Source organism: Rhincodon typus, chromosome 2, assembly GCF_021869965.1.
Source record: "Rhincodon typus isolate 14 chromosome 2, sRhiTyp1.1, whole genome shotgun sequence".
In the NCBI taxonomy this organism is placed as follows: domain Eukaryota; kingdom Metazoa; phylum Chordata; class Chondrichthyes; order Orectolobiformes; family Rhincodontidae; genus Rhincodon; species Rhincodon typus.
This window is the reverse complement of record NC_063333.1, coordinates 65,548,710-65,561,836: the sequence shown is the minus strand read 5'-3', so window position 1 is coordinate 65,561,836 and position 13,127 is coordinate 65,548,710. Positions and strand designations below refer to the sequence as shown.

General features: G+C 42.0%; 1 protein-coding gene across 2 annotated transcripts in view; it reads right to left on the bottom strand.

Moving 5' to 3' along the window:
• Positions 1-13,127, bottom strand: part of galnt1 (UDP-N-acetyl-alpha-D-galactosamine:polypeptide N-acetylgalactosaminyltransferase 1) — a 121,868-nt gene that overhangs the window by 66,912 nt on the left and 41,829 nt on the right. Inside the window, exon 2 of one of the 2 annotated variants that reach the window (XM_048614242.1) lies at positions 4,580-4,789. In XM_048614242.1, coding sequence (XP_048470199.1) covers positions 4,580-4,718 — 139 coding nt within the window. In that variant the 5' untranslated portion in view covers positions 4,719-4,789. The remainder of the gene's footprint in view (positions 1-4,579; positions 4,790-13,127) is intronic. The other variant, XM_020533400.2, reaches the window with a different exon arrangement.

The following is a 13,127-nucleotide window of genomic DNA, read 5'->3' as shown; positions in this document are numbered from 1 at the left end:
GATTCTATCTCCACCTAACGTTTATTCTTTATACCTATCTTCTGCATAAGAAACAACTTTTTCCTAGCTATCATTTGTTCTGAAGGTCACTGAACCTGAAACGTTAACTCTGTTTTCTCTCCATAGATGCCGCCAAACCTGCGAGTTTTTTCAGCAATTTGTTTTTGCTGCTCTTAAATTTTAGATCTTGGGGACATCTGTTTCCTTTAACTTTAACCTATTCACAGCTTACTTGATTCTGTTAACTTTGCTGCTGTTTTATTCATCTTTGATCACACATCCCCCAACCACAGGTTGGCAAATGAGTTTTGCAAATCAACCATTAGTTCTCATGAAAACATTAAAAAAGATGCTACATAGGATTAGAATCATCATCTTCCTATGGAGCAGATATTAGTGATGGTGTCTTGCCCGCTGGCTGAATGAGTTGGCAAACTGATGTCACTTCTATTGGGGAAGGCCCCCTTGAATCAAAAAGTCCAACTTGTCAGCATCAGGCCCTTCTGCGATTTAGGACTCTTAACAACTTGAGAGCTGTCAGCCAGAGACCGGCAACGGTCTCCATGATCAGCTAGCACAAATCGGGGAATCAGGTTGCTACAATCACTCCACTCACGAGAGTCTTATGATCAATAAAAAGATTTATGTGTTGCATACAACGTGTTAAGAGCACTTTAGATCTTGTACCACATTCTTGACGTGTCCTTTCATCTGCTTCAGGCCTTTGTAATTTAGGATCGGAGGCATTGAAATAGAGAGCTGGCAGCTCTCCATCTGTTAAGCTACAAGTTTTTTTTTGAATATATTCTTCATACCTCTTGCACATACAAGCTTCTCACAATTAAAACATGTCTACTCATTATACTTAAAATTTGCAACCAACACATTAAGCAACACAACACAGTACTCTCACGCACACCGTTTCATGGATCACTCCAAGATCAATATCAAGCACTGCTTGTTGACAGTCTATTATGAGAGCTGTCTATGACTGAACACATTGCGAAGTCCAGGACAACGTGTTTAGGAACAGACTAAGTCATGGAGCAGCTGCCACAAAGGCTCAGTGGGGAAAGGCTGCTGTTTGAGACCCTTCCATGTAAAACCCCTTGTGCTGTATGCTTGACAATGAAATGAATATTATCAATAAACTCCAAATGACAGTGTACGAGGCACCTCAGTGAGCTACATGCTGTATTGAAAGAAACGGAACTGGTTTACACAAAGATAAGTTTGCATTGTTATGCAATGCATGTTCTATATTTTTATAAAGAGGCTTAGTGGTACAGAACGGGAGTACTGCTGTAAAAACTGTCAAGATTTTTCATCTTGCACTCGTCAGTATAATTTGTAAGAAATACCAATGTAAAAGGAAAAACATTGAGGCTGAGTGAGAGGACAATGCTGACTGGTTAGCAAAGTGATTGTTAGGGACATTAACTAGTGCATTCTCCACGGCAATGAGTTTTTTTTCAGTGAACAGACAATGGCTGCAAATGCTCCTATCATCTTGTTAAAAAAAAATACAAAGCCGAGAAGAGATATGACTATAAAAGCTTACTCGGGTAAAATATTTGCCTTTGATTAACAGCCAAAAGTAGCCTGATGATCGAGAAAGGAATATGAAATGTTTTAAAAGACATTAGCTTACTGGACCATGCAAGCATTATATTAAGCATAACATAAGACTAGTATTGACTTTAAAGTTTTTCAAAATTACTACAAATGGAAAAAGGACGTAAATTCCAAGTTCTCAAAATATGAATGGAAAACTTATTGATGTATTCTACTATGCATTCAGTTGTTCCAAAAGGCAGTACAAGAGAAATTCTTTGCTATATCAGTGCTGGAAAATCAGAATCAATTCTGGAGGGCAGGCAGCACCACAACCATGGTTTTCATTTATGAGACTGAAAAAATGATGCATGGACTGTGCAGGTAGCCACTTGCAGCAGTGCCTTCTTCCAGAGAATTGCTACACAGTCCGAGTGTACTGGAGAAGCGCTGCACAAACTATTTCTCTTTGGTAACTCAGAATTGCTTATTCCCTAAAATATCCATTCATTGTCTTAAACTTTTCCAAGAGTATCAACTGCACTTCTGTGCTTAATCTTCCCCACTTCTAATCTAGGTAGCCTTGTAAATATATCTTGGCTGTTCATCCCAAGATTAACCTAACTTTCTTTATTATTACCATGCACTGCACTATGGTCTTCAGTTAGCTACTCACCTATATACCTTGGGTCAGAATGTTTGGTTTATTTTTCAACCATTTAAATACATTTAAAATGATTCCAGATGGACATGAGCAGTAAACTGCAAAACATTAAGTAAGCACTTAATTAGATAGTGCGGTGGCATAACAATGTTCTGCATGGAAGGGTCTGTGGTTAACCTTCCCACCTTGCCTTGGATCCTCCGTGATCCTGAGTGTGTCTGAAGATGTTCTTGTGGCAGCAGCCCTGGCCGCCTCTGTGGCGCTGCTGGGCATATAGTACCTCCGACTGGCCAGCTGTTCTACATATACTGAGGGCATCAATTCCAGGGGTGGGGGGGGCAGGGGGCCCAGGTGGACTTATCATTATCATTTGTAGCTGATTTACCTGCCCTTCCTTGGAAGAGGCAAAAAGGGGTCTCACTTTGTCAGGAGCAGACAAACTCCTGAATAGCTCAGCAAGATTCCATCCAAAAGTTCAGAATTCCATCCATCAGAAAATTCAATTCAATTGACAAAGATGGCTTTTCATTCGTCAAAAGAATGAAAGCTAATATACAGGTAAAATCTGTTCTCAGGAAAAAAGTTAGCTTAGTTTCCCTTTCTTTTGAATATCGTTACATTAATTGGATCAAAATGTCACTTCTTTATTAATGGGAAATAAAGACCCACAACCATATCAATTTAACATTTCCTTCACCATATTAACCGCCTAGGACATAACATTTGTACAGGGAGCCAAATACATATTTAATCCAAATGCAGGAAAACTCTGGGCAACCAACGCCATTATACTTCCGAGGTATTGAAGACTAAAAGTAGATAGTGTCAAAAAATGCGAAGCTGGAAAAGCACAGCAGGTCAGATAGCATCTGAGGATCAATGTTTTGGGTCGGACACTAATGATCTTCTTGATGTGGATGCTGGTGGGATGGTAGGCAAGGACAAGGGGAACCCTATTGCTGTTGCAGGAGGAAAGACAGGGGGTGAGGCTGGAAGGGTGGGAGATGGGTCCGACCTGGTTGAGGGCCCTGTCGACAACAGTGTTGGGGAATCCTCGGTTGAGGAAGAAGGTGGACATTTCGAAGGCTCAGTGCAAGCTGGAAGAACACCGCTTCATTTTCCGCTTGAGGACCTTGCAGCCCTCCGGACTCAATATTGAGTTCAATAATTTTAAGGCCTAAACTCTCCCATAGTCTAGCCCCCTACCCCACAAACCAGGCCTTGCTATCAGTCTGCCATAACACACTACCTATCATTAGTCACTACGTCCCCATTAACAGCTATTCACCCTCCATGCAGATTGTTATCAACTCCTTTCTCCATCCAACTGTTCTTCTCTCTCTTTGGGCTCTATCCTTTATCCTATCATTTACTCCCTACCCCACCACCCTCCCTATTTTCTGCATATAAACCAATATTTTCCTAGCTGCCATCAGTTCTGATGAAGTGTCACGAGACCCGAAACGTTAACTCTGATTTTTTTCTTCACCAGATGCCCACCACACCTGAACTTTTCCAGCAACTTCTGTTTTTCTTCCTGATTAACAGCAGCCAGAGTTCTTTTCGGTTTTTATTTTGTGTTTTGTCCTGGTTTCTTTTAGGGAGAGATTGAGGGACAGGTACCTAAGCAGACTATGAGAAGATAAAAAACTTGAGGCGCCTTGGGGATTTTTCTAGAAAAAAGGTTGGAACAATAGAAGCAGACAGAGTGAGTATGATCAAGCTCTCACAGATCAAGGATTTTTAGATAGCTTTCAGCAGTTGCTGTTGTGGGCCTGAAATGGAAGCTATTTTTCCCTCTCTTGATTACAGCCAAAAGCTAGAGTTTCTCTTCCTAGGATGTTGGATTGCACAAGAGACAAAATCTGATTTCTGAATTTGCTTTTTTGCTGAAAGGCGCCTTTGTGGGATGTTACTATAATGAAACAGATACATTAACCTGTTACAAATTAATTATTTTCTGTCAAGACTTCCAATAGAGTTGTTATTCTAAATTCTTCTTTCTTTTGTTGTATTTTAACTATTAGTGTTTGAAGAAATTGTGTATTGTTTAATGTTCAGTAGTTTGACCAGCTGAATTGCATCTGAAATACAGCACTTTATATTTGCCTTTAAAATAAAGGAAAAAAAGTTAGGGTCTAGTCTCCCTTTTTAAAATATTTTGAGGGGGTTCTGGTCCGGTCCATGACATGAACAAATTCTTGGTAAATGATGGTCTCAGATTACTTTCTGGAGTAATAGTCAGCAATACTACTGTTAGGAATCAAGACGAATGCAATTTCGACTTGACTTAATCCGAGTTTCATCGCATTACTTGCTAAAAAAAAAGGCTATTTTACTTTTATCTGGGATTTTCCTTACCTTCACGAGCAGGTAGGCCTCGTTCTTTCTTTTCTTCACACTTGTTACATTCACTGAAGTAAAGTAGTAGGAACATATCCAGCAGCATCCAGACCAATGAGGTGGCTAAAACCACCTTACAATATGCAAACCTTCGCATGGTACTGATTCAAATAGTGCAGAAGTGGATTGGATGCAGTAACCAGTTGGATGGCACAGTCGCAGCAACTGCTAAGACAAAGACAACAATAAATGAGCAGCTTAATTATAGGTCAATGTATTTCAGCTGAAGATAAACTCAAGGACTACACAAGCAATCCCTTCACTACAACATATACTATAAAAACAAAAGCAGCACAAGCTTTACAATGACTGCCTTTTAATTTCTTATTCAACTGGAAACAAAGTTAATTTCATATAAATTTATATTTAGCAGCAAGCACAAATCTACAATCTACGTAGAATACTAATTTGCAAAAATTTCCTTGTATCAAGATAGCAAAGTAAACTATGCATTTACTAATGTAACTTGAACTTGTCTTTTTTTGTTTGTGTATTTCTTTCATGAGTACAGAAACACTTCAGTTCTTAAACAGGATGACAACTCAAAATATTTTGTGTCCTCTTCAGATTCTGTTCAATGCACTGCTTTAACATTTTAGGTTTTGCTTCATGTTTTCAGTGTTGTGCCTTTTAATTCTAATTTGATAGCTGAATATGGACAACGGTGTATTTACATTGATGAAACGGTGGAGATGCTACATATATAGCATCTCGATTGTAAACCTTCCAACCTCCAGAGGCTTGCTTCTATCAGCCATGACCAATAGGCAGAACATTTCTGAATGATGAAGTCTTCACTAGATAGCCTGTTGATTGTCTGGCCAGAATTGCATTGAAATGAACTAGTCTAAAGGAATGAATGTTTCGATGAGGGTTTCAATGTAAAAGCTAGAGCATATTATGGAGGTCAAAATGGCTGCTTAGTGATGTTCCACATTTTTACAATATCAGGCCCATGACCCAATATAGGTCAAACACCTTCTCCATTCATATCGATCATGGGATTAACTGCCATTTCAAAGCATACTTCAAGATCACATGGTCTTTCTTTAAACTTGACTGTCAACTGGTGCAATTCAAAATGTTTTCTCTTTAACTTCAGTCATTTTCTTGTTCATATTCTAATCCTCCATTTTATACCAATGTCTAACTTTTAATTCCTTAACTATTTCAAGAAATTTATAGCAGCAAAGTATCTTGCAGACATAATTGTAGGCTGGATGATGGTGCTTGATGTTATTACAATTAGTGAATCAATTTCTCCAATAATTAATAAAAGGAGCTTTGTGATTGTGTTCTAAAATTGACACTGTAACACAAATCATTAGTGGCACTTAAGTAAACTCAACGTTCTATTTGCAAACAGTTCCTATATTCCCTGCAAACCTCTGAACAAACTACTTGGCTTGATTGATTACATTCAATAACAGATTTTTTTTTTAAAAACTGAAGAAAGCAGGTTCAGTTTCTCAAGGAATATTTTTTGATTGTATGTAGCCCTTTCACAGCAACTAAGAATCATGAAAAGCTTAGCACAGGAGGCAACTGTTTGGCACACTGAATCCATGTTGGCTCTCTGAAACAGTATTTCAGCTAGTCCTAATTCCCCAACTGCTCCATGTGGCCAGAAACTTTTCCCCTCAATTAATTATTCCACTTATTTTGCAAAGCTACGATTGAACCTACCTCCATCATGTTCTCAGTGCATTCTAGTTCCTAACTACTTGCTTGTGTTACTCACTTTAAATCTGTGATTTGTGAACCTTAGTCCAAGGATAGCAGTTTCTTCCCACATCTATCAATTCTCCTGACAACTTTCTCATTTCTATGGAGAACAGCCCAAGCGTCCTCAATCTATCCATGTAACTGAAGTTTCTCAGCCCTAGAAATATTTTCATTTGTTGTTCTGTTCCTCTGTAATGTCTTCACAATTGAAGTGCAGAAATGCCTGCTTTCTCGTTCAGCTAGAAATATATTGATGCAGCATATTTTCATAAACATTTTACAAAGACTTTCTTCTGTCTTTCACATTAACAGTTTATTAGAATGGTATAAGAATAATAGAATTGCAATGTTCTAATTTTCCTACAAACTGGTGGCTAAGAGAACACAATAAAAGGGTGTTAGTACATCTATTATTTCTTAGCTTTAACCAGATAGTTTCTGTCCTTGACTTTAAGGCATCCTCTCTCTCTCTCTCCTAAGGAGGTAAAGTTGCTATAGAATTACCAATGTTCTCAATGGAGAGAGGAATAACTGGTGGTGATTTAGCCTGAAGGCTACCATGCCTCAGATGAGGGGAAGGTTGAGAAGGAGAGTCCTCATGATAACCTCAATTAATGCAGGAATTGAACTCACACTGTTGGCATCACTCTGCATTGCAAACCAGCTGTCCAGCCAACTGAGCTAACTGAATTCCCCATCTTTCCATTACTGTGAACCTTAAAATTAATACTGTAACCCCTCATTAATTTCATAGCCCATGTTTTACACCTTACATCCGAGAATATTTAATTTTTTTTTAGCCTAGTCTTGTGTCACCATACTATGCATTTCTACATCGCTGTCCACATCTGCAGCTCATTAACCTCATTTATCACCTTCTGTGCATTCATGTAAATGCACAGTCAAAACAAATTAGTCTTTATTGCATTTCCCCTTAATCTGACCCCACCTTGCTCCTTACTATTTCTCACTCTAGTGCTACCTGACCAATTCTTTACGCAACTTGCTTTCTCTTTTTAAATTATTAACTATAGTATTTGTTCATTCCTGACTGGTTCAGAAAAGGTGGCCCAACTATGGCTAACAAGGGAAAGTAGGGATAGCCTCAGATTCAAGGAAGGGGCATGCAAATTGGCAATTTAAACAGATTCAAGGACTGGATTTTGGATTTCAGCAAAAGGAGGACAAAGGGACTGACTAAGAGGGTAAGAGAGGGCAAACTTGCAGGGAACATACAAACTGATCATAAAAGCTTCAGTAGGTGTGTGAAGAGAAAGTATAAGTCTCTGTCAGTCAGAAACGAGGAAGTAATAATGAGGTACAAAGAGATGGCAGACCAATTAAATACATCCTTTGATCTGTCTTCAGAATGGAGGATACAAACAACACCCCAAAAGTGCTGGGAAACACAGGGCATAGTGAGAGGGAGGAATTGAAGGAAATTATATTAACAGTGAAATGGCATTGGGGGAATTCATAGGACTGAAGGCTGATAGTTGTGTAACCCTGCTATCTGGAAAAAGGAGGCACAGAGAAAACAGGGAATTATAGGCCATGTGGCCTGATGTAGGTAGTGGGAAAAATGCTAGGGTCCATTATAAAAAAAATTTTTGCGCAGCACTTGGAAAAGTGAAAGGATCAGACAAAGTCAGCATAGATTTACGAAAGGGAAATCATGCTTGACAATTCTACTGGAATCTTGCGAGAATGTAAGAGAGCTTCCACAAACATCCAGTCCCTCCACCACCAATGCTCAGTGGCATCAGTGTACACTACGTGATGCAATGCAGAAATTCACCAAAACATCCTTAGACAGCAGCTTCTAAACCCACAACCACTTCCGCCTAGAAGGGCAAGGGCATTGGAACACCACCACATACAAGTTCCCCTCCAAACCACTCACCATTTGGATTTGGGAATATAATTGCCATTCTCTCACTGTTATTGGGTCAAAATACTGAAATACCCTCCCTAACAGCATTGCGATTCATTCTACAGAATAGACTGCAGCGGTTCAAGAAGGCAGCTCACTACCATCCTCAAAGGCAATGAGGGACAGGCAATAAACTACTCTCCAATCAGTGATGCCTTTGTCCCACGAATGAATAAAAAGAGTTGATGGGCGTGGGGGTGGGGGCCAGTCAACACGGCTTACTTTAATTTTACATGCTAATAAGTGGGATGTTAATGAAAGCCTTCTAAAAATTAAAGTGAATGGATTTGGGACGTGGATAGAGAATTGGTGGTAGACAGGAAACAAAGTAGGAATAAACTGAGATAACAAGGTGTAGAGCTGGATGAACACAGCAGGCCAAGCAGCATCAGAGGAGCAGGAAGGCTGACGTTTCGGGCCTAGACCCTTCATCGGAAATGGGGGATGGGAAGGGGGTTCTGAAATAAATAGGGAGAGAGGGGGAGGCGGATAGAAGATGGATAGAGGAGAAGATAGGTGGAGAGGAAACGGACAGGTCAAAGAGGCGGGGATAGAGCCAGTAAAGGAGAGTGTAGGTGGGGAGGTAGGGAGGAGATAGGTCAGTCCATGGAGGACGGACAGGTCAAGGGGGCGGGATGAGGTTAGTAGGTAGGAAATGGGGGTGTGGCTTGAGGTCGGAGGAGGTGATAGGTGGGAGGAAGAACAGGTTAGGGAGGCGGGGACGAGCTGGGTTGGTTTTGGGATGCGGTAGGGGAAGGGGAGATTTTGAAGCTTGTGAAATCCACATTGATACCATTGGGCTGCAGGGCTCCCAAGCGGAATAGGAGTTGCTGTTCCTGCAACCTTCGGGTGGCATCGTTGTGGCACTGCAGGAGGTCCAGGATGGACATGTCGTCTGAGGAATGGGAGGGGTAATTGAAACGGTTCACGACTGGGAGGTGCAGTTGTTTATTGCGAACTGAGCGTAGGTGTTCTGCAAAGCCTCCGCTTGGTTTCCCCGATGTAGAGGAGGCCACAACGGGTACAGCGGATGCAGTATACCACATTAGCAGATGTGCAGGTGAACATCTGCTTGATGTGGCAAGTCTTCTTGAGGCCTGGGATGGGGGTGAGGGAGGTGGTGTGGGGGCAGGTGTAGCACTTCCTGCGGTTGCAGGGAAAAGTGCCGGGTGTGGTGGGGCTGGAGGGGAGTGTGGAGCGGACAAGGGAGTCATGGAGAGAGTGGTCCCTCTGGAAAGCAGATAAGGGTGGGGAGGGAAAAATGTCTTTGGTGGTGGGGTCGGATTGCAGATGGCGGAAGTGTCAGAGGATGATGCGTTGGATCCGGAGGTCGGTGGGGTGGTACGTGAGGATGAGGGGGATTCTTTTTTGGTTGTTATTGCGGGGATGGGGTGCGAGGGATGAGTTGCGGGAAATGCGGGAGACACGGTGGAGGGCGTTCTCGACCACAGAGGGGGGAAGTTGCGGTCCTTGAAAAACGAGGACATCTGAGATGTATGGGAGTGGAATGCCTCATCCTGGGAGCAGATGCGGCGGAGGCGAAGAAATTGAGAATAGGGGATGGCATTTTTGCAGGAAGGTGGGTGGGAGGAGGTGTATTCTAGGTAGCTGTGGGAGTCGGTGGGCTTGAAATGGATATCAGTTTCTTGGTGGTTGCCCGAGATGGAGACAGAGGGATCCAGGAAGGTGAGAGAGGTGTTAGAGATGGTCCAGGTGAACTTAAGGTTGGGGTGGAAGGTGTTGGTGAAGTGGATGAACTGTTCGAGATCCTCGTGGGAGCACGAGGCGGTGCCGATACAGCCATCAATGTAACGGAGGAAGAGGTGGGGTTTAGGGCCAGTATAGGTACAGAAGAGGGATTGTTCCACGTAACCTACAAAGAGGCAGGCATAGCTTGGGCCCATGTGGGTACCCATGGCCACCCCCGTTGTCTGTAGGAAGTGGGAGGAATTGAAAGAGAAGTTGTTGAGGGCGAGGACGAGTTCGGCTAAGCGGATGAGGGTGTCAGTGGAGGGGGACTGGTTGGGCCTGCAGGACAGGAAGAAGCGGAGGGCCTTTAGGCCATCTGTATGGGGAATGCAGGTGTATAGGGACTGGACATCCATGGTAAAGATGAGGTGTTGCGGACCGGGGAATTGGAAGTTCTGGAGGAGGTGGAGGGCGTGGGTGGTGTCACGGACGTAGGTAGGGAGTTCCTGGACCAAGGGGGAGAAAATGGAGTCCAGATAGTTGGAGATAAGTTCGGTGGGGCAGGAGCAGGCAAAGACAATGGGTCGACCAGGGCAGTCAGATTTGTGGATTTTGGGAAGGAGATAGAAGCGGGCGGTGCGGGGTTGGGGAACGATGAGGTTGGAGGCCACCTGACGTGATGAGGTTGTGGATGGTTTGGGAGATGATGGTTTGGAGCTCGGGTGTGGGGTCATGATCAAGGGGGCGGTAGGAGGTGGTGTCGGAGAGTTGGCGTCTGGCCTCGGCGATGTCGAGGTCAGTGCGCCATACTACAACTGCGCCTCCCTTGTCCGCGGGTTTTATGGTGAGGTTGGGATTGGTGCGGAATAAACTGATCTTTTTCTGAGCAACACAGTCAGTGACCAGTGGAGTACTGCTGGGACCAGAGCCTGAACCCCAATTATTTACAAAAGTGGTAACAATTTAGATGAGGGAACTAAATGTAGTATCTCCAAATTTGCTAAAGACAAAGCTAGGTGGAGAGCTAGCTGTGGACAACGCAGAGATGTTTCAGTGTGATTTGGACAAGTTAAATAAGTGGGCAAAAGCATGGCAAATGAAGTATAATGTAGATAAATGTGAGATTATTTACTTTGGTAGCAAAAACAGGTTATCTGAATGGTGACAGATTGGGAAAGGAGGATGTGCAATGACACTTGGGCATCCTTGGACAGCAGGTGCAACACATAATAAAGGAGGCAAAATCTATGTTGACCTTCACAGCTAGAGGCTTCAAGTACAGGAGCAAGAACATCTTGCTGCAATCTTATAGAGCTTTGGTAAGACTGCACCTGGAGTATTATTGGTCTTCTTACCGGAGTAAGGATGTTCTGGCTATGAAGGGAGTACAATAAAGGTTCACTAGGCTGACTCCTGGTAGTGCAGGACTACTGCTTCACTGGCATTTTAAAGAATGAGGGGGCACCTCAGAAATATATGGTGCAAGGGCATGAGCTAGCGTGGACTGTCATTTTTGGATTTTCAAACCTAACCAGTTAAGACTGCCTAAGTAAAAATTGTTTAAAAAACTATTTTAATCCAATCTGAATTCATTGCCAAAGTAATCTGTTGTAGCACAATGATTAACTGTCCTTAACTACTCAACTGGAAAGCACAGCACTTAAAAATAAGCATCCAAGTATATTTACATGTCTATAATACTAAAGACATCTAATAAGTCACCAACTGACAAAGATTAATTACCCTCAGCTTCCGCTCAAGCAGGTTTCTGTTTTTGAAGTGTAGGCAACCTTGGTAGACAATTTGCTTGGTATCAAGATGCCAAAAACATGATTGACCAGACAATTTGAGTTTGACAGTGTTGAGAAGAATGTTGGTTTGAACAATTAAAATACTACAGCAAATGTGTTTTTGTCTCTTGGATGGACACAGTTTTGTTAAAAAAGTAGAATTACCAGACTTTTAAAAATCATTCTTGGGGCATGAATGGACTTGTCAAAGCTGTTTTAGTTGTCTTGATACAGTGAGGGGCTTCTTCTTGAGCCACTGGTCATGGTCTGATAAAACTGGGTGGCTTACTAGGTCTCAAGGAGCAGCTAAGATCCAACTACATCAGATTGGGATTGAAGCGACACATAGGTTATACAGTAAAAGTTAGACTGTTTACCTCCGATGAACATTATTGAACCAGTTGGGTTTGTACAACAAATTAAATAGTTATTCTTCTCTAGCTGTGAACAATTCCCCAGGCAAACTTTTCATTGCTACCAGACATTTTTTGAGAATTTGAATATATTTTATAAACATATGCTTGGATTTTACTTGCTCCCTAGATTGTTAACACAGGTTGCAGGATTACAGATATTGTATTATAACCACTGTACCCAAATATAAACACATACTGAAGACAGACAGTTCACAAAATTACTTCAATTGCTCATGACACCCAATTATTTACACTGAATGGTGCTATGCAACAATGAAATTTGCATAAACAGGCAGGTCTTGCACAATCAGCACTGCAAAACCATTTAAACAGAAATTTTTAAATAGTTGGAAGATCAAAGCCATGGGTCCTCAAACTCACCATAAATTCTATTTCCTAGGCACCAGGTCCTACCTTCTAGGAGTAAATTACTGCAGATGCTGGAATCTGTACTGAAAACAACAAATGCTGGCGATCACAGCAGATGATGACTCATCTAGACTCAAAACGTTTGCTTGCTCTCTCTCCATGGATGCTGTCCGATCCTCTGTGATCACCAGCATTTGTTGTTTTCAGCTCCTACCTTCTGACTGGAAGCTGACCAAGACTGAATTGGAGAAGTTACAATCTTGCAATCACTTCAAGCTACGTAACAGTGGCTGATTTTGCATCTGCCTCAGTTTATCTAATGCTCATCCATCCCTTTATTACCTATGGTTTTGACAATTTCAATGCTTCCATGGCTAGCTTTCCACCTTCCACACTAAACATTGAACTCTACTGTCCTCACCCCAACACAATAGGAATCCAGCACTTACCACCTCCCATGCTCAATGATAATGCAATAAATCCCCCATTCAGGAACAAATTGAACTTTGTATTCTCCTCATTTTGAGAATACATTCACTCCTCCATACCTTTGTAAATTCCACTAACTTACAACCCCTTCTATA